The 27185-nt window shown below is 40.3% G+C and overlaps 1 protein-coding gene and 1 long non-coding RNA gene across 2 annotated transcripts in view; one reads left to right on the forward strand and one right to left on the reverse strand.

Annotated features, from left to right (window-relative positions):
- ppm1h (protein phosphatase, Mg2+/Mn2+ dependent, 1H) overlaps positions 1-27185 on the reverse strand; it is a 46087-nt gene that overhangs the window by 7125 nt on the left and 11777 nt on the right. The window contains exons 3-8 of the mRNA XM_042496503.1: positions 23830-24186; positions 12663-12775; positions 12444-12528; positions 12101-12219; positions 6743-6806; positions 3250-3357 (exon numbers count right to left, since the gene is read on the reverse strand). Coding sequence (XP_042352437.1) covers positions 3250-3357; positions 6743-6806; positions 12101-12219; positions 12444-12528; positions 12663-12775; positions 23830-24186 — 846 coding nt within the window. The remainder of the gene's footprint in view (positions 1-3249; positions 3358-6742; positions 6807-12100; positions 12220-12443; positions 12529-12662; positions 12776-23829; positions 24187-27185) is intronic.
- On the forward strand, positions 485-25377 carry LOC121950486. Its single transcript, XR_006106325.1, has 3 exons — positions 485-552; positions 23514-23588; positions 25311-25377. It is a non-coding gene; the product is annotated as an uncharacterized LOC121950486 (long non-coding RNA).

Consider the following 27185-nt stretch of genomic DNA (forward strand, 5'->3'; position numbering starts at 1 on the left):
ATCTTGCAGGTTCTGGGCTCAGAGGGTATTTAAAATAAATACTAAATACATAGAGTTAGAGTTGCATGTCCCTCCCCAGGGCTTAAAAATGATTTGAAGTGCCTCCCTCATTTTCCAGCACCCCCTCCCCTCTCATAAGTAGACCTAGTAAACAGTCCCCAAGTGTTGAATATACTTTAATTTGTCACTTTTCCAAAATGAATAGCTACAAATCATTATTCCCCTTTAAGTATTGGTAAGGAACTGGCTAATGGTAACGTAATTATTTTTAGCATATCATGTTCACCATCTTACAGTGTGTTCCATTACCCATACTACCATACTATTTAGTATGCCAGAAAAAGATTTTATATGAAATGCAGTGTGCTAAAACTACCAGGACGTCTTACTACATCAGGAAGCATTTTGTTAAATGCAAGCCTGCTTAAGTCTCTGGCTATTCTGACCACCATATCTTCTGTGCAGTGGAGGATACGTCACACTGACAGAGACAGATGACAGCTTGTTGACAGCTGACAGAAACTGCAATAACGGATGACTGAGCATTCAAGTGTAAGTACTACATATTTTTTGTGTATGTAATTGATACCTTAATGTTGCATGAGGTCAAGTAGATTGCAACAGAAATGAGAGAGAAGGTCAAAGTTTAAGGTGCAATGTTATGACCAACTATTAGGTCTCAACAGTATGCATACTTCATGCAACAGCATATACTTTGAATGGGCAGCTGCAGTAAGTCCTGAAATTAAAAAGAGCATGATTCAGAGTGTAGCGTTAGTTTAATGGCATGGCAACATGCTTATTAGTGCTAAAGACCAGCTGATGAGGATGATGGGAATGTCAGGTGAGCATGAAATCGGTTACAATCCAAAGTTTTGGGCAGTTCGAAATTTTGAGTTTTGAGAGTTTCCCATACATTTATCTATTTGTGGCAGCCCGCCACCATTAAAACATCTGCAATCACATACTGACTTTAGAATTTTGGAGCTTAACTATTCATTAGGAAAAATATTGGAGTGTACCATTCCATTACGGATTTCATTACACTCTCGGAGCGCAGAATGGACTTAGGCAACAGACGGAGCAGCAGAATGACCCTGCTGACCCTGACCCTGCCAGCTGCTGTTAAACTTAATCGTTAATTGTGCTGGATCTAAAAGTTTGCTTCTGCAGCAGCTGCTCCTCCACCGATCTGATCAGCTCTGAACGGATTGACTGATCATTTATTCACCCCGTGACTTTAACAGATGTTGAAGGGAAAAAAGAACCCATGAGAAGCTCTGCCTGCATTGCATTCATGAACCTGCAAAAATGACTGAATTAAGAGAAGTGACACACAATAATTAAAAAAAAAGGTACACACACCAGGTAATAAAAACAAGATTTTTTACTGACACCCCCCATCTACCACCACACATAGATTCTAATTCTGAAAAAACCCAAAACAGCATTGCTATTCATCATCTGTGGAATCTGAATGCTCAGACAGTTGTTGAGATATTTTAATCCAGACCAAAGTAGTGGACAGACCAACATTACCCCAGAGTCATGCTGCTAGCCAGGCTAAAAATCCAAGGGAATATCTTTCGGTGTTCCTGTACTAAAAATCTACAGGCCTCACTGTCACTGTGCTTTATTACAGTTTATTTGTTTAGTAGAAGAAGCTGTTTTAGAAGGACATGTACCACTGAACCTTTTACATATCTTTTTTTTTTTAATTAAAGTGAGCTCCTCAGAAAATTCAGATACCTAAAAGATAGGCATTGTTTGACACATCCCTCTCTTTCCTTTTTTCACTGGAAGTTATTGATGGCTGCAATATTTCAAAGGTCTCTTTAACAAAAGAGATGTGTTACTGTGGCAACTCTTGTGTGGCACAGTCTCTCAAATTACTATGCCTGAGCAAAAGCATATGTTGAATTGACAAGAAAAAAATAATACCTAGTGGCCTTGGGGAGAAAAACACCGCCTTAGTTCGACTGCTTTAAGTAATTCCTTGGCTACTGTGGAAGAGTTACCTATTCACAGCAGACACACAGACTTACTGCAGAGGACTGAGGCAGTTCCTAGAATCAACTTCAAAACAGAGATTTCAAAGAAAAAAATTATGTTTGGGAGAGGAGTGATGAGCTTTGACCCAATGCACATATTTCATCTTAGGATGATCTGATGACTTAAAGTCAGTTTTTTCTGCATTTAACATCCAGCAAGACTTCTAATGCTCAGGTTTGACATGTCTTATATATAATAATAGTAATGTGTTTACACTCAATCTGAAACAATAGTGACTACATGCATCTGGTAAAACCCCCACAAAAAACCCCCAACAAAACTACAACATCAAAAAGGAGGCTGAACTATGACTGAACTCAAAGGGCAATGAATTAAAGATCAAGAGAATTCACAGGCTTCGTGACTACTGCAATCATGTGCAGTCGACACCAGGAAGGAAAGGAGTCATTTCAGAGCGACGGCTGGTGGGGAATGTTAATGTGCACGTTGACCACATAGTTCACAGTGTGGACTGTTAATGGCCAAAGGCATTTTACATCGTTACCTCTGTGCTCTCGTTCCATGAAGAGGCCGAGGTAATGAGGTAAAATTAAAAATTAAAAAAAGGTTCATCTGCAGTGTTAGCACACTGCTACTGATGATGTCAATCACATTGTCAATATTCAGTTTTGATGATGTTGTGTATTTTCAACAGCTGAGTAGGTTTGCTAGCAGAAATACTTGTAATATATATACTATACTACTATAGACTAAATACAACTGCTTTGCGCCCTACTTTGTGCTATGCACTTTAGACCATGCACTATAGATTTTTAAATAGGCTCTTAGAGTTGGGTCAATTTCCAGTTTTGCAGGTACGATCCACTGTATGAGCTTAAACTGGTTTGATTTATGCAAACTGGCTGAACCAGTTCTGGCAATTTCACAAGTAGCCTACCACAGTGCTAAATCCAATTCAAATGCATTAGTAATAAGCGGTGTGACAGCATGATCAATACAATATCATGTTTGTAAACTTACTAATGGAGCAACTAGTATCATACAGGTTATGTATAATTCATGGCGAGCTGAGGCGTCTGGTGTGGCAACATAAAAAAGCTCAAATTTCAGCAGAGGGAGGACAGTGAGAACACTCTTAGTTATGTATATGGGATCATTTGAATGAGTTATTCCAATCTGTCTGTACACACTGTAAAGAAGGACATGATGAAAGGCAACATTCAAAATGGAGCCTACCTCTGGGCAGCAGGACAGGAAGGGCTTAATGTAGATGTTAGAGTCGTGCACTTTGAGATTGTGGTCCCCGAGACCTCTGGTGACCCCGATGGTCGCCAGCACACGAGCCTGCAAAAAATCAGAGTAACATAAAGTGCAAACTCTTTTTGAGTCAAACAAAGCAACGAGCAACTTTTAAGGGATATTTTGAATTCATTGGAACTCTGGTCTTATTTCAACCATAATTTCTATCAGTCAAGATAACATCAAATTTGCCAAAGTAATTTTCTGAGATGTGGGGGCATGACCTCATCACTCAAATATATTCAGACAGGGCAAGAAACATGAGCTGTGAGACAACAGTTTTCACCAATTTATTATATAAACCATTTTATGAGTGCAGTTTAAATAATCTGCTCAGGTCAAGTACTGTAAACTGAAGTGGAAGTGGTCTGGTTTGGGTCATAATGTTACTGCTCACCTTCATTTTCTTTCTAAATAAGTTTGGTTTCCTGGGGATTTGTTCAGAACTTCTTTTTTCATCTGAAAGCTTGCTTCTTGCCCTAACTGACTTCGTTTTAGTGATGTCACATGGTAAATGGACTTGCATTTGTATAGCACCTTTCTAGTCTTCAAACCACTCAAAGCATACACTGGCCAAAGCTACCATAAAAGGTTCGATATTTAGTTAACCAGTCACATTAGGAGCAATTTGGGGTTCAGCATCTTGCCCAGGATACTTTGACATGCATATTGAAAGAAGCAGGGATTGGATCGCCAATCTTCCCAATTGGCGGATGACCTGCTCTACCTCCTGAGCCACAGTCGCTCACATCGAAGCAATTTACTTTGTGAGTGCAAGGTTACAATTACACAAGGAATGATGGCCAACATAACAAAAGTAAGACTCAAGTTTTAATAAACCAGAATTGTATGTTCAGTCTAGAGCAGCAGTGTTGTGGAAATATGTCTGATATGTCGAGTAGGGTGTGAAAAGTACAGGGTTCCCACACATTTTTGAGTTTTTTTTTTTTTTGTTTTTTTTTTTAAATATTTCACCAAAACCCTTTAAAATAGCCTGCCTGGATGCTTCTGTGACATCAAGCAATTTGAAGTAGGGTGCAATTCCAAATGTGGAAAAGTATGCACACTTAGTTTCCCCACAACAAAATGTGACCGCTATACCACTCAGCACCAAAACATCAAGAGTTCTGCATTAGATTTTTAATTAGTAATACAAGGAAAGTATTTTGTGTAATGTTAGACATGTTTTTAGCTATATCATGAACATATTTGACACTATAGTCGAAACACTGGCTATGTTTACATGCACATGTATTCCGAATATGACAGTGTTTTGATTACGATTAAGGTAATGTAAACAGCATAATCTGTTTGGTTATTCTGAAGTAGGCCTATTATCAAATTTAGCATTTTCCCAATTAAGACATGTGCCTTGCAAGCCATGTAAACATGCGCGTCTGAAAGTAAAGGCCACACTCTTGGTGGAAAGAGAAACACAGCTGCTTTAAAATATCATAAAAGACTTGGACATCAACAGGTTTTTGGGTATGTGCAAATATCGCAGCACCGACCTTTTCAAGACGGTTGCTGAAGAAATGAAAGATTTGCACACTCCAACACATCCGCCGCAAGCTGTTTCACTTTTTATATACATTTTGTAGTTATAAACGACACTTTAGGGCATGTTGATGGAGTATTGACAGCTGCATATAAACAGGAATGTTAGTGGAATATTAGTTTTCATTAGCCATGTAAACAGCTTAGTAGCATTATTGCATTTTTCGGAATAACGGCAAAAATGTAATATCTTGTGCATGTAATGTACTCAATGTATATTCAGAACATTTCCTAAACATTTTGTCAATCTAATTTTATAACTTTTCTGAAAATGTCATGACTGTGTAAACACTACAAGCAGTGGAGTAACACTTTGACAGCTGTGCAGATGTTCCTGAGCACATCATTTGGCCCCAAACTGCTCTAATGAGCTGTTAGTGTTTCAATCAGGCATCAATATATGTGTAACTGTGAAGCAAGATATTTTGATCAAGAGCATCTCCACTCCTCCTAGGATGAAGTTGAGACTTAGTTCATTAAAATACTATATATACTCTAAGTTCAGTGAACCCCCTTCAAGTCTATTGTATTCATCCCTGATAATTGTAAAGAATAACCTGCATGACACATCCCTGGTGACATTTCACTGACGGATACAGGCTACTCCCACTGGGAATCTTAATCTGCATGAATGAGCAGCATTGAAGCAAATAAACACAAGCTCATCATAAGCATCTTCCAGTTTTGAGAGAGCCTAACAATCATTCCCCCAGGGCCCTAGACACCATCAAACTCATTTGTAAGCTGTGCGAAACTGCTTTTAATTTCAACTGTCTGCACAGATCGCCACCACCGCCTCTAAAAATGGCTGCTGGCACAGAACTGGGGAACTGGGCTAATTGAATCTATTGTACAGCTCATGAGATGGTGTGGCACATAAGGCTGGGGAGAGGAGCACGGGGGCGAGTCAGGCCAGGTAGGAATGGGCCACCATCAGTATGCAGCTCAGAGAGAAGGAAACAGAGAGGTGGAGAGAAGGGGAGAGTGTTTCAAAGTGGCGGCAAAGGTCCTCCGGCGGCGAAGGGGAAACATCCTGGGATTAATTGTTGAGCGTTGGGGCCCAGCAGGCTGCGCGCGGGGCTTTGAAGTGCTCTGGCGTTCCTCTCCCTCGCACAAAGCCCCCTCACTCTATCTAGCCATCCATCTCCGCGCCTCACTTCAAAGGGAGAGGACGCGACGTGGGCATGGCCAACTGTGCAGGGGTAAACCCGAGTGTGGTTGCAGGCAGCAAGCTCTGTGGGGTGACATCTGCCCCAGTCATCAGTCAAACATAAATCTACTGTCTGTCTGTATTAAATAGAAACCTGTAGAAGACCACAGTGAAACACACTCAGATCTATCATGTTTCCTCCCTGACCTTTTCAATGCAACGAGGACAAGATGCTGCACACCAGCACATGTAAAGCATCACTGAAGGAACGGAAATGTCATCAACAGTGTGCTGAGCTCTTGACCTTTTCTTTTGTGTTACGTGTCAAAATAGTGAAAAGATTCCCACGCAAGTCAGTGTTTTTGCGACGTTATACTCCAATTAACATACGTCACCATTTGGATGCTTTGCATTTTTCTTTCAGATATGTAACGGATTAGCCCACCTTTGACCCCTGGCTGGGTTTCGTTTTACCCGCTGAGGAACACACAGTCACTAGGTCCATTAGAGCAGAGATTTTCTTTGCCATAGGTTGGTGCAGGATGTGAATCGTTGTGGAAAAAGAGGCCAGGAATGACTTCCACTGGCTCGCTCCTCCACACAGTGACAGAGGGGAGTAAGAGGGGGCTGACTAATGGTGCCCTGGCGAGCTTTGATTACAGGCGAGGCGCACAAGGCCGTGGGAGTAACTCTGTCAGCAAGCGACTGGCAAGCACTTCTTACCTTCTTCCCTTCGCCGTAGATCAGGGGAAACTTTAGGTCATCGTCTTCAATGGTTTTATATGCCCTGCACAGAGGAGAGAGGACACTTTAATGGGTTTTTGGTTTATGGCAGGCAGTTCACACGTGCCCTGGAGATACATCGCCCCCACGCCCCCCCGCGGGCAGTGCTGCTGAGCTGACTGGCACAGACAAAGAGCATGCTAGGAGGGAAAAGAGAGACGGTGAGGAGAAAAAAAATCCACCCAGACATCACAGAGAGCGACATAGTGCCTTAGCATATTTCTCTCCTTTTTTTCTTTCTAACTAATCTCATAAAAGTCTCCCTAGCGACATAGAGAGAGACGTCTATGCATGCACGAGACACTCTTGGTGTGCTGTTGGTTTCCTGTGACTGTCTGCTGCAGTTGTGTTTGCATGTATGTACCTGAATGTCTAAATGTAAAGCAGCTGAGATGATGCAAGAGTATCCACGTTTACATTCCCCCTGCTGAGCAGTGCAGTGTTTAAACTTCCCCAACTAATGAATAATTTACTGTCTTTATAGCGGGACCAGACAGAGCTGCAATACATGGAAAAAAATCATACTGTATGTATTAATGCAAGGTCCTAAGATACAATTTTCACTTCTGCATTGTAGCAGCGAAGAAACCCCTGCACTCTTGCTCATAGCTAGTATTCAGTTTTAGCCCAGAGGAGTAACTGTGTCACTGTACAGTACCAGAAACATTACAAATTTGAGCCAGAAGAGCTACCAGGAGAAAGTTTTCCATTCACAACTCACACCAGGTGCTGCAAATAGAAAAATCTGGCATCCTAACCTGGAACACATAACATTTAGAAATACACGTTAGTCTTTATTTAGCCTTTAGACTGGGTAGTTATGTGAAAAAAGTACAGAAAACAACAGTTATCTAGTGTGAAAACCTGCTTAAAACAAACCTGAAGTGTAATTTGCAAATCTAATTTGACCCAGGCCTGCCCCACACACCTTATCCCATGTATTTCAGCTGCTGTGAAGCAGATTAGCAGGGACCAGGATGGTTTTTACATTACTGCTGGTTCCACTCAGAGAGACCATATGTTTCCACCTTAGGCGAGCGCTATACTGCTGCACTCAGCACTTTTTTAACAGTGTGCAGAGCGAGGACTATCACAGCGAAATGCAGCCCACAAACACAGAAATACAGTTTGCAGCCTGAGACTCTTTAGAGCGACGAGCTGTGGCGCAAAATAACAGCCCGTGGAAGACTTTACTCGCTAATGTTTGCAATATTCATGGTGTGGAAAAAGCTCTAAAACAGCAGTTTGATGATGTCAACTGAGCATTAAAAGAGGCGCTAATTAAACCCGGGCAGGCCTCACGTTCTCTATTTAAAAAAAAAAGGGAAACACCATTTTTCCTGCCATATCACTCCAAACTTCTTTCATTTGTGTCACCTTCAAGAAGTGTTAGTCTCTTAAAAAATACTACTACACAGAGACACACTCTTAATGTTAGTATTTCAAAGATGTCTTGAATGAAATCCCCAGAGCCTGCTGTCAGGGACAGTCTCCCTCTTGAGACTTGTGTTTACAGCAAATCCATCCTGTCAGAGCTGAGATAACGAGTGTGTGACAGAGAGCGAGAGATACACATTAATCCTGTTATGATACCTGCTTCCCGCTCTGGGACACAGTGTCCAAAATCGGCGAGTTGCTCAAGGGCCGTACTGTTTGACCACAACACTGAGCGCTTTCACATTCAAGGGCTGTTCGGTCGGCTGATGCGTCGCAGAGTGTGACCGACTGAGATTGGGGGAAGGGAGAGGAAAAGAAGGATGCGGGGGGGGGGGGGGGGGTTGAATCATCCTCTCTGCAGGTGATGAGGGACGGGCCAGAGAGGAGAGAAGTGATGTCATCTCCGCTCGATGCAAAAAGGCACGACAGGGAAACATTAACAGTGTGTGCTCAGCATCCTGATCTCGGTCGTACACTTTTATATACATCTCTTCACACAGTCATCGACAGACTTCGAGGTGACATTGTGGCGAGTCTCGGTGTGTCAGCACCGGATGAGTTAGACAAATTGGCGTAATTGACAGTCGGCTCTGAATAAACTTTTTGGCAAACCTTGATGGGCTTTTCATAGATTGAGTGGTGCGCTCAGGAGCAAAGCTAAGCCAGAGTTAATGGCATTGACCCGACGACTTTCCAAATATGAGCCATAGGCATCAGTCATGTTGCTACAAAGGCATAATGGAAAAAGAAGGGAAGGAGAGAAGGAGGAGTAGGAGAGGGAGAGATACGTGTGACAGTGATGAAGGTGTGTGTTAGTCCCCCCTCCTCTCACACTCATTGTCTGTAAGATCAGGGGGAGAACAGACACCCTCGTGGGCGTAGGCTCTAAAGAAAGACAGCTTGAGCATCGTTCATTGTCATTTATCATTGCCCTCCTATGTGACAGCATCTTTACATCTTACCAACCTTTTTTTCTTTTTCCTCTCCTCCTTTATTTCTACAATCTTTGCAGGTTATATTTCTCTCCCTTCCCATTTGTTCTATTTTCCCCTCACTCTGTCCTCTTCATCCACCCACCCTCTTTCCCACCTTCCCTCCGCCTGGCTGTCTTTGCTGCTGTTGTGTTTGGATCACCTCGAATACGGCCGACCACTCAGCATCCATCACGCCGCGACATCTCGCAAACAAAACCATGCGCCATTCTGGACGACGGCAACCATTATAGCTTGCAACACCAAAGCATCCAACTGGCTGAGGGAGGGGGAGGTAATGAAAGCGAGGGAGGAAGACAGAGAGAGAGGTGGGCTGCAGGCCTGTATGCCTTCATTAGAACATGGCCTTGATCATGGATGCCTTTGAGGGAATCGGATGCCAGTGCACACCCACACACACGCAGCATGTGGGCACACTGGCTGCACATACTGACAGGAGAGTGTACATGTATAGACGGAGAGCTGCAGAGACATAAAAAACGATCCTCTATACCTATAGAGCGTCTGAGCTGCACCTATACAAGATGACACAGTTATGTCATGCCCACGCACATCAGAGCAATCAGCCACGGCGGCTGACAGGGTACTAATTTAAGACCCAGACTTTGTCCGGGTGAAGCGAGCAGAACTGGTTTATGGGTAGAACCTGATTAAAAATACATCACAGGCCGTCTGCACTGCTGAGACAGTAAGCAGGCAGACGACAGGCTGGGAGTTCTGGGCCCAGAAAGGAACACAGCGGCTGACTGACCTACATCTGCTAAACCGAGCGGCGCCGCAAAACACAACTGTGCAGGGGTAGTGCCAGAAAAATGTTTTCGTCACTCACCTGCACCTACCACTCATATACCTACAGTATATCCATGAGTGCATACATGCTGTATGTATAGCATGTTGTACAAGGGGTAGCCATAATTAAAACATTTCAAGGATAAAGAACTTCATTTTTGAAATTACAGGATCTTGAAATACTGTAAGTTATACAGTACTTTTACTTACTGGCAAAAGTGGCTACACAGGTGATTTAGGTGCGTTTGGCCTACTGTATGTGTACTGATTTTAAAAAAACTTTGACATGTAAATAAAGTTTGCATTTTTCCACAGTTCGAGTAGAATTTGGGTTAAAACTCATAAAAGTGCCGACTACTACTCGATATCTGAAAATACTGTAAATTTGCATTTAGCCAGATGGGACCTGCAGTAGCAGTGTTTGTAAACACTGCCATATTTCCACTGCATGATACGTCACAGCTCTGCTCAACTCGACTCACTCTGTTTTGATTTAAACTTAGCAAAAGTCATGGATTGTCCGCACCTTGACTAAGGTGGTAGCTACCACCTTAGTCAAGGTTTCAAGCAAAGTAAGGCTTTATGAGATAGAGTCAAAAGACTGCAAAGCTCTGATTGGTCAAAGAGAATTGTCGCTTGTGCTGCAAAAAACCTGCTATATAAATATCTAAGCTACTTTCAATAACTGCAACTTTTTTACTTACTTGACCCAGATTTTATTTAAAAAATTGCAGGCCAAAAAGCTACACCGTACACTACATTGTACACTTGACAATGTGTCAGCAGACAACAGACACCTCTCTGTTTGGTTGAGGATTCGTTGAGTGATCCCACAGCAGTTTCAAGCAGCTTCGCCATGGCAATCAGTTCCAAATCCTTCACTAAGGGCTACTTTTGGCAGTAGAAAACGAAACAGAGAAACGGACTTGGTAACAAAACTGAGCTGAGTACAGCCGAGCAATGCAGCATAAGATTGTGTTGCTTTAGGGTTAAAGTCCTTGGACTCGTGTATACTTGGAGTTGCACGAGTTATCTTACTCTCCCTTATTTTCTGTCTCTTCAATTCCCTGGTCACCTCCTTTTCTTTTTCCATCTGTATCTAAGCTCTTATGTAGTCTCACTTTTCTACCTTCTCACACCATCTTCCTCAATCTCTTTGACCCTTTTTTTTTTTACCTCTCTCTCCACAGTAAGATAAAGAGCTGTCTTTGCTGCGCCCACAGGTTCCTTCTCACCTTCCTCTCACACACAGAAACAGAAATGTCAAGGCCACTTCCTGGCCTCCTTCTGACAGTAAAGCTTTGAATGGCTTTACACTGCTGCACACTCAGTTGGAAAGAGATTGCAAGTATTGGCTATTTTCACAAGGGGTGCATTATACGAAATCACAGATGATATCAGAATGTAATGTTTCAGCAAGGCAGAATCATGTGAGCACTCTGAACAGTTACAGGACGTGCAAGTATTAAAAAAAAATTGAATAGTAGTTTCAACAAATGTGTCTACTGTAAAATCATCTAGCAAGGAGGCAGAGGAAAACCTTACTGACATACACACTGAAGGAGCAAAATGTGAAAAAAAAATAGTTGTATCCTCACAGTTTGCGGTTTTTGACACTTAAAGGGATAGTTCGGATTTTTTGAGGTACTTAAACATAGTGTATTGCTAACAGTAGATGGCGGTCAGCACACTTCATGTTTGAAGAGACAGGCACAATAACTAAGCAATGTACTGCTGTGGGTTACTGTGTGACTTTGATGAATCCAAACTAACCTTTTGAAACACCAAAATCATACAATAACACAAAGTAACAGATTGAGGCAGCGTTAGGGTGGTTTGTGTGAGGTAAAATTTCTTTTTGTTTTTTGAGTTTGGTGGGTTTGAAGTGAACACAAATGATGGCTTCAGTTCCCCATTGGAAAGGGCCGTCTGGCTGTTAACTGGGGCGTTCCAACCGACGTCAAGGTAATACACTGAGTATAGATAAGCACCTCATACAACCCCACTTCAAAAAATCTAAAGTATCTCTTGAATTCCAAAAAGTAAATAAGCCCAAAAATCAAAGAATCAGTCAACCCACCATCCTGACATGGTGAAGTCACGGTACAGCATCCTCTTCCCCACCTCCTTCCTCTGGACTCTCCTCGGGAATTCCAGATGTGTAAATTCGTTCCCTAATAAGTGGGGCTGCATGTAGGCCTTTGATATGAAAAGAAGAAAAAAACAGAGAGAGAAGAAGAATGACATACCCAGGGGATAGGAAAAACAATTCCAGTCCAGTCTATTAAGCTGGCAAAGAGAGCAGGCAGTGTAAGAGAGACAGAGCTAAGCATAGCCCCTGTCTCCACGGGAGGGGAGGTCAGCTCTGCTAATGTCTGACAGCTGTGCTCGCTAGAAAGGAGCTGAGAAAGGATCTTTCTTACCAGGAACTGCAGGCGCTGTCTCTCTGACTCCGGCGTGAACTCAGCTGACATGGGGATGACTTCCCCGGCCCGGATAATGATAGCTCTGAGGGAGAGGAGCAGACAAAACAAAACTCACTTTTATTTAGGACACCGATGCTCCTGTTGGCTGCCGTGCATGAGAAAGTGGCGCCAATACCTGTGCGTCACTGCAAAGGTATATGAATATACGTATCTAACCTGCTGTCACCGGCGTTCCCGACGTAGAGCTTCCCAAGCAAATAGACAACCACCAGAGCAGTGCAGCCACCTGAGATGTTGTAGACTGCCTTCTCCTTCTCTATCTGCACATCCTAAATACAAACACACACACATACACATACAGATTAATTAGGGGAGCATATAATCCTAAAGCCATCCTCTGCACATTATCAGTATTCTAATCATAAAAAACTTTTTCCCTATCACGCAGCACTACAAAGCATTTAAGCAAGGATCTGATACTGAGTTAAATATTGGTACCATGATACTATTATTAATTATAGCACCATAATTAATTCATTTATCAATAAGTCAAGAAGCAATAAAATGGAATGGAAACCAAAAAGGATGGGAGAGAAAGTTGCGAGCGGCCGCTGGTTATTACACCCGTTAATTAGCCCAGATTAATTTGTTGCTAATTAAACCTAAAAAATGATGTGAAAAAATCCATGATATCAGTTCATTAATTAGATGAATAATTAACCTGTCAGCGAATTAATCAAAACGCTAACATAAATTTGAACCAAGCTGCTCACACTTGGTTTAACCCCTTTATGTTCTCCGCGGCTGTTGTTAGTGCACTGCTAACAGCTCCTGCGGGGCCTTTAATGGCAAAACAGAAGCAGGAAGTTGTGTCGGGAAAATGGATGACCCCTCTGGCGCCTCCTTCGCATCCCTCAGTTACTATCAACAGATTGAGTGGGATGAAAAATGTTGGCGAACACATTTGCAGCAAGGCCATCCCTAACAAGTTTCCCCATGAGGGATGTTACCCCCAACTAAAGCATATCGCCTTCTGCTCCACTGCCGACGACCTCCATCTGATTACAGCTCTGTCAGTGTGCGCGTTTCTCTACAGCATTGGTGTTTCTCTGGCAGAAGTGAATCGTAGCGTATGCGTGCATTGTGTGTATAAATGTGTGTGTTTGTGACTGGCAGAAAAGACGAATGTGTGTGTAATCAGAGTGCAAATGCGTGTTCATGGTTCTACGTGTGTGCATGAAATTCAATAATTTGTGCGACTGGATGTGTGTGTACAAATTCACAAGTATGTGTGTTTGTAGGCATTTTTGTGCAGACTTTTGTATGAGACAAAAGTGTGTTTCCGAATGCCTGCACTCCATCTTTCTTTTCATTTTTCAGAAGAAACACATTCTTGTACTTCTATCTTTGTGACGACTCATTGACTTGATGCATTCCCTAGTCACTTACTGTATCCTTAACCATCACAACGAAACGCCTTACCCTAACCTGAAGCTAGATTTAACCTGAACTGTGGATGTAAATGGTTAATTATTAGCAGTTTACTGCAGAGTATATTTTGGACTGTTTACACGTCGGTCCCTATGTCAATTTTGCTTCTCTTCAGTTTACTGCACTGTGCCCCACCTGGCTCTGGATGATCTTACTGGCTAGTGGCACGACTCATTCTGCAAGTATTAGCACTGATAACACCATCCCGACCCAACAGCGTTGCTGCGGAAGTGTTGTGCCAACCCTTCCATCTCCCCAGCGGCTCACCCCGGTAGTGTTGTAGTACTCGCTTCTTGGTCATGAGACCATTTTTAGAGGGTCTTGGTCTCATCTCAGAATCGACCACATTTTGACTCGGAATTTACTGGTCTCTGACATATTTTTATTGAGAACGGTTGAGACCACAACAGATTTATTTGTTGACATAATTATTGTGATTGGATGTAAAACCTCCATCTTCCAGCTAATCTTGTAAGTCATTTGTAGTTTGCTTTTTTTGTCAATAATAATAATGGCTAATAAGAGGAAAACTGTTTATAAATAAATATATAAATATATAGTCTATATATAGTCCCGGTTAGTATGGTTTTGACTACAACACTGCGCCCGGTAAGTAAGCGGCTTAACTTGAGCTGTAAAACCCAAATGTTAACTATTGTTAGCTCTGTTTGAACAGGTACTGGTGCGAACAGTTACCAATGCTAAAGGGGTTTTGTAGTCAAAATGAGGCCGCTTACTCACCAGGGGGACCTGAGGGAGAAACTGGAGGATGGAGACAGTATAATAGTAATATCCTCAATTCCAAAAAAGGTCCTCACTTTGTGGTTAAAAACATTTTGATCCTCTATTTTGCTAGTACAAAAACACACACACCACTGTTGCTGCTGTACACATTTCTCAAGAGTGAAAGAGCATGAAGAAATACAGAAGATGGATATGTGTGTGTTTGTGTGTGTTGAGGAGGGTGAACAAATGTGTCCTTCACCCTCAGTGAATTATGAATCCATAGCAAGCCATACATATTTATCCTCACTGTATCCAATACCTCTTGCTGCAGGCAAAGTCTTTAATAATGAAAATGTCTGCATAAACATCTATACCTTTCTCCTCTCTATTTCCGCCAGTAAGAATCGAACAACTGAGCTAAATAACCAGCAAGCAGAAAGAGAGAAAACGTTTTTTTTTTTTCACTTCCTCAAATAAAATCTCTTTTTTGTTTCCATGAAAGAAGGAAAAAATGGCACAAAGTAGGACTGACAAAATCAGGCATTACAAGTTTTCACATCAGTCCCACATCACGTCATATGACCACATCAGCCATTATAAGAGAAGTAATATTCTGTAAACGAAGTATTCGCCCAGCAAGCAAAAAGAAAAATCTACGCTGCCATTCCAGTGACAAGTGCTTTGACCGCAGAAGCAGAATTAATGCCATTGTACCAAAATCCAATGGAATATCACAAAAATGTCAGGGACACGCCAAAGACATACACAAAAAGCATTTTGCAGAACAGATCCACACAGCTCACACATAAAACCAGATTAACTGTCATATTAATGCAGTGAGAGAATCTCAAACAATAAAACACTGATGCATCTCTTAGCACCTCTCGTTCAAACATCGTAATATAGTTGTTTTAAACATATAGATACTTCATTTAAGACCACTAAGCCATGTGTTTGACCTATTAATTAACAGATAATTCCACAAAATGGCCACAATAAGTCAGGCTCAGCAGGATTGAGTAGATATTTCATAAAAGTTGAGAATGAGCTATTGAACACATTATAGGTTATGAAGGCCATCAGCTTCACAACAGTGTTCAAACCAGCGTACTCGCCAAAGAAAAGGAGAAAGTTTGACTGCATTGGCAAATGTTGAGTCACCGTACTATCTATGATCTACAGGTCAGGTCAGACGCTCCCTTCTCCACGCTGTTCTCTGTTTATGCGTTTACAGAATCAATGAGAGCCAGAAAAACAGGAAAACAAAACACAGACAACAGAGATGGCACAAAGAGAAGTCGAACAAAAAAAAAAGGGAAACTCTGAGATCATTAATTAACTGAATGAATCATTTTAACTGATTAGCAGTCACATTATCAGCTGATTTTGAGGATAAGAAGGGACCTTTGAGCAAATTCTCTGGCTAATGTTCCTTTAATACAGAGCATCAATAACCTGCTGCTATCACACACAATCACACACCTTGATATGAATGTATTGATGGTATTAACTATTAACTAGCACCCTGAAATAGACTGGCACCCTGTCCTGGGTTTTAACCTGCTTCTCACTGAATAAGAGCTGGAGTGGAAATATTGATAAACATAGAAAATGTTTTGTTTTTTTTTTAAATTTAAATTTAGTATAAAATTGTTAAAACATAATATTGATTGACCTCAATTTCCTGGAGGCTAATGCTTAATAATATACCTCATACAAACAATGACATTAACTTAAAGGAATACTTAAAACATTTTGGAAGTAACAATATATGGAATTTTGCGATAGCACGATAGAAAAAAAAAGCCTCAACACCGTCGCAGGACCGTGATCGAAATCTACTGTGATATTTCAAGGTTGTTTTCAAGCTGTGTTCTATTATCTCTCGTCAAAAATTGTAATGTTTTTGTTTTAACAGCAGAGAATGCAGTCATACTTCCTGGCATCCTTTGCATGCAAGCCAAGCACTGATAACTGGCATCTTCACAGAGGCAGGCTCAGACCCAACAAGAAAATGGCGTATGAAGTAGATGAGCGCAGCAACAAATGATGAAATGAAGAATTTCAGCTTGAGATGGTGGTTAGTCCATCAACTGTAAGAGCTGCTGTGTGGCAGTATTTCAGTTTTCCCTTTTCAAGAAAAGACAATGGTGAAAAGGAGACTGACAAATGCAAAACAATATGAAATACTGCTGGAAAAGGATCAGATACAATACATGAGATACATCAGACATGAGAAGTCATGTGATGTATCATCATCATCACTACTACAATAACAACCTGCTGTGAGGATGAAGCTGCAGCTGGGCCAAAGGACTCTGAAAAAATCATTTTCAGCCCAACTTCCCTCTGACAAAAAGCTGAAGAAATAACAAAATGAATCTATCAATACAATGCCAAAGATTTACAAAAAATGGAGGTTAGCTCACACATTGGCATCCAAATGTATCTTTTTATTAAGTACTCATCATCAATTTTTCATAACATTTTGTGATAAATATTGTGTCATAGACTTTTTATAATGGAATTATCGTACCATGAGTTTTTGGTATTATTACATCTGGACTTTCCAGTGATCGAAAATATGCCCATAACACTTCTGAAGTTCACTAATAAGGGAATAGTTTGATATTTTGGTATATTTTTTTATTTATTTCCTTGCAAAGAATTAGGTGGGAAGGTAAACAGCACTTTCATGCTGTATGCTAAATATGAAGTATCTTCAAGCCACCAGTTAGCTGATCTTAGCCTGGCTCTCCAAAGATTACGAAATCTGCCCAACAGCTCCTGTAAAGCTCACTCAAACTCAACAACACGTGGTACAGCAAAATTAGGTTTTACAGGGGGGTTTGTGCTACACTATATCTTGGCCAGGAGGGGTGACTTTCCGAAGTCTCCACTATTTACCTGTCAACCTTAGAGTAACGATTCTGTTTTAACACAAACTTGAAACCCACCAGCTATCGATGACAGTAAGCCTCTGGGGGAAGCAGCCAATATTTCCCGAGATCTGGTGTAGCCAGCAGATTCAGCGCCAGGACTACTTCTGGTGATTTTCGGCTAATTTCTATAAATAGATTCCTGCATATGAATGCAGATACATTTTTTCAAAAGCTAATATAAATCTTACTCGTTATTGGACGTAAGATAGTGGATTTCAAGACTGCAGTTAAAACCAAGGTGTTCAGCCTCTCCACACGGACTGCTTACCTGCCATACAAATGGTTTGATCAATACTACTTGAACTACTAACGCAAACCTGAATGCTTATAATACCAAAATATTGTTTGCTGCCTACCGATTCTGAAAACATGCAGATATCAGTTTATAAGAGAATCGTTTTTACACTTTAGTTTTGTACGGATTATGCAATGTTGTGGTAAATGCTAACATTTATAGGCCAGGCTGTTTCCCCTGTTTTGAGTCTTTGTGCTAAGATAAGTTAACTGGCTGCTAAATTAAAAAAAAGGCAATCAGCTAATTTCCCAAAGCAAGTGTTTAACTATTGCTGATAATCCAAATCATAACCCAAGCCCTAAAATACTCACACGGTGGTAAGATGTCTAGTGACAGTCTGCGCAAGTATAGCTCAACCTGACACACACACACACGCAGTACCAAGTAGAGAGCCTAAAAATAAATATTTTATAAAAAAAGAGGATCATATGAGTCTGGTGATCTCATCTCCTCTCTTTCTGCTACAGGCCCACCAACAATTTGGCTTATAAGCCTTTGTCTCTGAGCTACACATTATTTTTTATGTTTACACATCCCTGAGTGTTTATCAGGCTTTGGCAGCCTCTCCACACACGCCAGCCGCTTCCACAGGAATGCAGTGAGTCGTGTCAGAGGAGAATTAAAGGCGGATCCTGCTGATAAGATACAGAGACTCTGTGAACTCCAAGACAAAGATTTAGAGTGATACCAAACCTTACCAAGATACTCTGACACTTCCCATTTTCTTAACGAATGAGCTTCATTAAAAAAAAAAAAAAAAGACGGAGGGGCCTTTAGAGGTGAGATTCTGCCAAAATTGACTTTTGGGTAGTTACTCAGCAAAAGCAGAAGTGACAGTTTTTTTGTTCTGAGCGGAAATGTGTACCACATGAACCAGGTTGCATCCAATTTTACATGAATGATAACTGAAATTAAAATAAATGGCAGCTTTGGAGGTAAGCAGGCACTGTAATTAAAGCCCATAGGTGAGAAAAAAATGCTGCAACCACCTGGAAAAACAATTAGCAAAACACTGAGGAATGAACTAGAAATATATTGTATATAGCTCTACAAAGAACAACTTTAATTCTGCCATTAGAAAGTTTTGTAGCTGCAAGGACTGAGGAACACTGTGACATTTATAGCCACATTTGACATGGTGGATTTCAGAGCAATTCCCCTTTAAGAAAGAGAGAGGACACAGAGTGCAGATTCAGAGCAGGATAAAGAGCCAGAGAGGCATGTGAGAGGAGAGACAGGGACCAGAGTGAGACATAGATGTTTGCTGCTAGGAGCCGTGGGCAGATAGGTTTCTGACAAGGAAGAGACAGAAGAACAGGGTCAGCAAAAAAGAACTATTGCATTGTGGAGTCGCAATACGTACTGACTTTATAGTAAAAATGGATCATAATCAATATCCTATCCTACAAATCTATATCCTGTATTCTCCTTAAAAACAATGAGATTTCTGCAACAACAAAAAAGACTGTGACATAACAACAATGTGCAACTGCAGCTCACAGAACAAAACCTTTATCGTGAACTATACATTCACAATGGACCTTTTCATTTATTAACTCATTGGTTCCTAACTGCTCCAGCCACAGGGCCCAAACTCCTCTGTATACGTTAATTCAAGGTTTATACGTTAATTCAAGGTCCACATTCGATAAATTACCATATTTTCAATTTTATTTCACAAAATGTGAACAACACACACACACACACACACACACACACACACACACACACACACACACACACACACACACACCCCCCCAAAAAAAGGAAAAAGAAAAAGGCACTTCAAAATAAAACCCCTGTATCGGAAATTCACTGTACTTCAAAATAAAGTCTGTTTTTTTACAAACTTGAGATGTACGCAAATCACCTTTGGTCCATCCAGAATCTACCTGCGACCCACCAGTTGGGAACCACTGCATTAATTAATCCTTATACAATCATTAATTACACCTGCATAAGCCATTAGTGCCCCAGTACATTTCCCTTATTATGGCAATGTAGATTGGTAAGAATAAGTAATTGCACACTACCATCTAGTGGTACAGATGTGGAAACACCATGGTTCCCCTTAGTGACTGTATTTTTTAATTAGACTGAGCTGTGCTGCCCTCCATCAAGAATTAATTTAACCTCCCTGAGTGATCTCAAACGTTCAAAAGAATCTGAGCAGTGCACACCTGGCTCAAGCATCACTTTGAGGCTGTTCAGAGTGTCTGTTAAAACCTGTTTCTAACACCAGGTGGCTGGGGTTTACATGGATGGATAACAGAATGGGCCTTCCAGGCCTTCCCAAAGTGTTTGCGGAGGCCCCCACAGCCTTCATCTGCAAAATGTCACTCAAATGAACATGTACCCAATCAGGAAGAGACTCAACATGACCACAAAGAGACACAAAAATATCACAAAGAGATGCAAAGGAACTCTCTGGGAGGGAAGTGCTTGTTGTGTTAGTTGTCCTTGGGAGGAAGATGGGTCAGATAGTTTTGGATGTTGGGGGCTGAGCGAGTGCAGAGTGTAGGTACTAAAGGCTACTGTTTCGTTCAGGTATTGGTAACAGCCTACAGTAACCTGTGTTCAGGGTGAAATAAAAAGGCAACAAGAAAAGTGACTATCATCCCTTCACCTGCTCACTGAGGGATGTTACACTATGTAAGATTAATGTTGGCACACTAACAAAGGGGTTCTGAAAGCTGAATTTTGAGTCTCATTCTCAGGTTGTCTGACATATCATATTCGGTCCTAAAATGTAATTAAGTTCAATACAGCAGGTATATGTATTTTAATGTGTTTGCAGTGAGTAGAAACAGCTGGTGTAAGGACCCTTTCAACGTAGTAAGTTAATGTACATCAGACTGTTTTTTTCTTTCTTCTTTGATTCTTTAACACATGCACACTGCAGACATATTATTGCAATTTAACCAATAAAAATGTTGATTTTTCAAAAAAGGAAACCAATTATTTGAGACCTTGAGACCCTCACATAATGCAAAAGTAATGTATTTAAAAATTAGCTGAGTGTGCATATTTCTTATACAGTTACTCACCAGAATACTCAATAGCGGCAGCCCTAAAAGCCACCACAAAGTCTGTGTGCCTTGCTATGAGAGGTGATGGGCCTTTTGTCTATCTGTGACCAGGGGCCTATTGTCTCATAATCTGCCCATGTTTACATAAGCAAAGCAGATGACAATCACAAAAAGAAGTAAAGTAAAAAGATGTTATTCATTATTTTAGATAAAATATTTTAAATATTTTTAAATAATATTTTTTTCATTTTTTTCTCTTTTTTCCTTTTATCCAAAATACTTATTTTATTTGCCATATTGCTTTTTTTACTTTCTATTGAAGAATACACTATGCATCAATTGACAGAATATAAATAAGCTATTTTCATATTTGGTTTATCATTTTAAGTATTCTTTTTTTAAGCAAAGATGGCAAAAATAAGTACATAAATAAATAACATGTTCCCAGGTTTGTGAATATTTTTTGTAATCTTAGTCTTCCATTAAGGTAAGCTGACTATACCGTATGTTGGTTCTGAATTGTTGGTCAGAAAAAACAAGACACCACATTACTGTGACCTCTGTAAACTTGTGATAGGCATTTTTGGTAATTGCCAACAAAATAATTGGTAGATTACTTGATAATGACAATTATTGTTAGTTGCAGTTGTAGGTGCAATATGGGTGAAGCCATATGTTTAGGTGCAAACACGTTTTATAGAAGCCTATGTCTATAGGATCCACTGGTTTGTGTCGTTTTACTGCGGACTTGTTTTGTAATGAGCTAATCATGTCAATAAAACCTTTTAATTTTGCACATAACAAACTATTCTGCTGTAATTTAGAAGCTTGTGATTTCCTTCTCTTATGTACTGTACTGAATTATGGTTGTATATCTTTTTAACTTTGCTGACAGACATTAAATTGTCATGGCATATTATGAATTACTACAATTTTAACAGCTCTGTTTCAGAAGAAGAGTGACTTTTAATCTCTCAGTGTAACCAAACGAAAGACCGTTACTCTTTCACAACCCAGCAGAGGACAAACATAACAGAGAGGATTTGATTAAAATCCTGATGTTGAAACTGAGGTCAGTGACCTTTGACCTCTTCCCCCTTAAAGCCTGTCAGGCAGGCCCGCACTGTTTTGATTGGCTCTGGTCTCGATCTCTTGGCCTCAGCATGAATTAAGTCTCCAGCATCCACTTACAGCACAGCCAGATGGCCTGTGTGTGTGACCTGCAGCAGCTAGAAGGGAAAAGTACATCAGTTCTCTTGGCTCTGAGGCTCTTTACTGGCTGACTGGCACCATGCTGTGTTTGAGAGGAGCGGTCACACAATCTGAATTTGGAAAAGAACACTGCGTAATAGTACGCATATACATATTTTGTTTTTAGTGTCATTTTACAGGGTTTAGGGGTTGAGATATGTAATCAAACAAACATGTTTGTGTGTATATTATACACATCATACTCATGCTTATCTTTGTACACCAACAACAGGAAACAGTGAGGCCTGTGTGCCTTTCACTTGACTGCCTAATTACAGTGAATCAATATCTACTGAATTAGTAAGCAATTACTAAGTAAGCAATTAAGCAGTCTAATGGATGATACGTAATCATACCGATTCCTCCATGTATACACAGATACAAATAAATGCGGTATAATTGAACAGTAGTTTGGAAATTCTGCCGACAGTTTTTTGTGATACTCTATCATTCATGTCATTATACAGCTTCTACCAAGTTCTTTAATGTGAATGTTAAAAAGTAAATGGTGAATGCATGCAATAAAAAAAACTTAGATTAACACCTGAAATTTTGATACAGAGCCAAAACCTGTCACTAAAATATAAATATAAATTTTCTCCCAACTCAGTTTTGATGAAAGCCAACAGTGTGAACCACGGTTTTCATTATCCAGTTACAACCATTTTTTTTTACAGGGAAAATCTATTGAAGTCCGAAATATTTAAATCTCTTCGGTCATACTGTCCAGGGAAGATAATTCCCTTCACTGCTGCGAAAAAGCATAAGTAAATAGATATGAGCCAGTAATAGGCCATGGATATTTTTTCTTTTGCTTTTAATTACTTTTTATTCTATTTTATTCTATCTGAAAAAAGCCTACAGCAAATGGAAATTATCTGATTTCAAGTTGGCAGCAGCAAGCTGTAATTAAAATGTTAACAGGCCAGATAGATCTACATACTGTACATTATTTTTCTTTGTTGGCAAATATATTTTATTATTTACATATCTATTTATTTTATTATTATTTATTATTTAAATTATTTATTACCTGAAAATCTGTAATATTTATCTCTTTTTTTTAAATTTAGATTTTATTTTATATTTTTCTGGCATGTCTGCATTTCTGCTTTATTGGTAGTGACAAAAGCAGGGAGGAGAGAGGCGGTGCTATCTATTTATTTCTAAAATAGTGTCATTATGAAAGAAAGTCTATTGATGGACCTTATTTTATTTGGAACACAATTTATGATAAAAATTATAATAATAATACTAATAAAACTACATGCCTTGATGATGTCATTTTTTAGATATAGATAATATTTGACCAGATTTTCTTCCATTTCTCCAGGTCATTGAAATCTTCTTGGAGACAGAAAAGCTGCTGTGAACTATGAAGAAGACAGTCCCAGATATGGAGGCACAAGTGAGTACAAAAACAAATTTAGTGGAATATCATTAAGATTATCTTTGGGTGAAATCGTCTTTGTGCAAGAAGAGGATTAGAAGCCCCAGAATGTGTGTTTTCAGTGATCTGGTATTTGTGTGTTTGGTATTTTCATTGAACACTGGAGAGTTAGTCTAAGATCTTATTAGGAACAAAAAGGTCAGCACATTTTTAAAAAAACTTTCAGATTTCCACTTCATACCAGGTGTGTGCCTCTTACCATGTCTTTGAAAGCGTTCTCGATGGCTCCGACCACGAGGCTCTCATGTGAAATTTTCTTCTCCGTAAAGAAGCGTGTGGGTGGGGTGCTGGGCGAGCCCGGAGCCCCTGCAGCACCGCGGAGTGAGGCAGCCCTGGTGAGGGCGCGTTGGGATGTCGGGGTGAGGTGGTGATTGATGGGCTCCTCCCCGAGGCATGTAGGTGGCAGCAGGTTTGGAGTGCAGATGATCTCTGTCACCTCCTGAAGGTGCAGTGCAATGTGGTGATGTAGCAGGCGGGAGGCCACGACAGCTGCCCCAGAGCCGGCATGTCCATCGAACAACGCCCAGTAATGGAGGGTTAGGTCTTCAGAGCTTTCCTGAGAAAAAGTCAAAGCAGACTCTGATAAATAATCAGTGTTTCTGTGGGGCATTGTAAGCAGAGGAGTTTTGTAATCAATTAAGCATTTTCTATGGAATTTATCCAGGGTGAGAATGATCAATAAGTTTGTCAGCAGAGAGAAGTAGCCATTGCTTAACTTCTGTAGTCTGCATATTGTATTGTTTTTATATTGTCATCACGATGTCAACATGTGCAATAAACATATCGCCATGCATGGTTGAAGGACGAAAGTATGACAAGATGAGTGCATGAATGCAGTGCGACTTCCATAGAGGAGCTGGTACCTCAGCTGTCTGGCAATATTTCAGACACAGGAGAGACGACACGGCACAGGTACTGTGCAAGTCTAAGCCGAGACCTGAGCACACTCTACTATGTGTTTATTTATTACAAGTAATATTTGTTATAACAACATTTAACAACATCATGGCATATTTTTACATTTTGCACAACTTTGCAGTTTTGTCCAGTAACTGCAACATTTCCTGCAAATTTGACCAATCATCATCTTATCATCACAGATTACCATGAGTTTCAACATCTACAGCATTCCCCCACATAATGCCAGAAAACCTGTTAGTAAGTTAGATTCAATATTAATGGTTAGTAGTAACATTAGTGGAGTATAAAAAAACACAACTAATTTTGCCATTTTCACTTGCTCCTGCATTTTCATTGCAAAAGCTCATAAAATATGTTGCAACACATATCACATTTAAAAAAAAAAAAAAAAAAAAAAGGCTTCAATGAAATCAGGCATCTTAGGCCCCAACAATTGCCCCAAAAACGCAGCGAAATCATGGAGATTTTTCTCATATTGTTCATCTTTAGTGTTTACATGGTTCTTCATTAATATACAATATACAAAGTATAAACTGTGTCTTAAACAACCCAGCAGAAGTGGAAAACAGCCAATTAAATCAAGGTTTAATGTGCAACTCTAAATGGATGCATGGAGAGCTGAATACAATATTACAGTTTCTGACAAGAGATTTGTTTTTTTATAACTAATTTCAGTTACAAGACACAATATATCTTATTTACCAAAATGCATAAAATGTAATTTGTGAATGTAATTCCAATGTTCCTTTCTCCTTCTAGTCATATTGCTGTGGTTTCTTACCTGGAGGGACTCACCCATCCCAAGATACTGTAAATTTCAGGAGGAAAATAAAGAAAAAGTAAATAAGGAAAAACATTTTTTCTTTGCTATTCTCTTATCTTTGATTTATTATTTAAATATTGAATAGGTTTAATTATGTAGGCATCTAAAGGGAGGGGAACAACACAGGTGGAACTGCTTGCAACAGACATATAGCATGCGACCTGTGGCCGGGTCAGGAGGAGATGTTGTGTCAAGAGTCAGAGGCCAAAAAGGTATGAAACTACTGATATAAACTATCTCAGTGACCAGTGACCTTTGTTCAATACCATGTTGGATCCACTTTTGCCCTGAGCTGCCACAGAGACTCAAACGGTCCAGGTGTCATGGACTCATCAAAACATCAGTGCTTCACACATTGCTCAAAGTTGTTGACACTGTGTTTAAATTTATCCTGTAGGTGTTCAGTGGGAACACTTTCAGGCTTTTATTCACTGATGTCTTCTGATCTAAAAGCAGCCTTCATCTTGGGGGAGCCATATCTGGTCTGCTATGATGTAAATGTACGCCTAAGATCAATGCCTCAATATGCAGGCTTTAATAGATCCACCACGATGCGCTGTATGTTCTAAAGCTGATATCGTCCTACGTGTCATCTACAAAGTACCACCTCCCATGTAATGCTTCGACAAAGCGTCTTGTGATCCCATTCACTCATTGCGCACCTTTTGAATTTGCCGTCTTCAAAAAGTGCAGCAACTCTATGATCCTCCGCCCTTCTGGAGGAAAATGACCATGCTGTTTACCTCCATCTTACGTCATTAAATAACTTTTATTGAAAGTGTGGACGTGGAGTTGCTATGGCTCACATCTCATCATGCTGTGACCCAGACAGGGCTGACTTCCTCTGCAGAGGCAGGATTTATGCTGCGTTTTTCTGGTCACTGAGTGTAGGTCATTGCTAGCATGTATTTCTGCACACAAACCAAAGCTCTGATTTTCTAAATATAGTGCAGGCAGATTCTACAACATGAGCCTATGAAGCAAGCAAACAGCACAAGAAAGGCTCTACACCAGTACTCTTATTGGTTCTATTATCACTGCAGTAGTGAGTCATGAGGTACTTGCATGAGTTTGCTGGAGGCTCTGGGTGGGCCTGAGTAAAGTACTGGTGGGCTGTGGGTAAATTTTAGCAGCAGTATTACTTTATATAGACTGCCTTTGGGAATGAAATGACAAATTGCTTTATATAAACAGAGATGCATGAACAGTGAGGAAATACAGAAATCACAGAGTGCATGTTAAATCAGAAAGACAAAGTGAAACAAAAGAGATCAGTGTTTAGTGGTTTTATATTTTTTTTCAGCTTAGCAGCAAAAAGAGACAGAGCCAACATTGTCAGTAACAGCAGAAGGATGCATGACTAACTTTAAAGCCAATTCATGAGTTTCTGGGAGCAAATCTACTCGCATTTGCCTGCTCCTGTTAGTGGCTGTCGAGAGCTGCTGAAGGCCGTGGCTTTGGTGTGTCAAGGGCGCTGTGCTGTACGCCCCAATAAACTGCTGATGGGACGGGATGAGGGGACAGTGGGTCCCAACAGCAGGCCCTCAGGGGCATTCAAAGACTACATCCACTGTGTCCATTACCTGGAATTCATCAGTGAATCGATGCTAAAATGGAGACAATGCCACTCTCTAATCAGTATTAACACTTTGTTAAATAGATGCTTTAGGAAAAATAATTTTATTTTCAATTCTGGCTCTTAAATATAGCATTCAGTAATTTGTTCTTTAAAATTACTGTTTAAATGGCTGCCGTAAAAAACATGTTAAAAATATCTTATTTTAGAATTGTGCAATGAACCTCTGTATATG

The sequence above is a fragment of the Plectropomus leopardus genome, chromosome 11, assembly GCF_008729295.1.
Source record: "Plectropomus leopardus isolate mb chromosome 11, YSFRI_Pleo_2.0, whole genome shotgun sequence".
Taxonomy (NCBI): Eukaryota; Metazoa; Chordata; class Actinopteri; order Perciformes; family Serranidae; genus Plectropomus; species Plectropomus leopardus.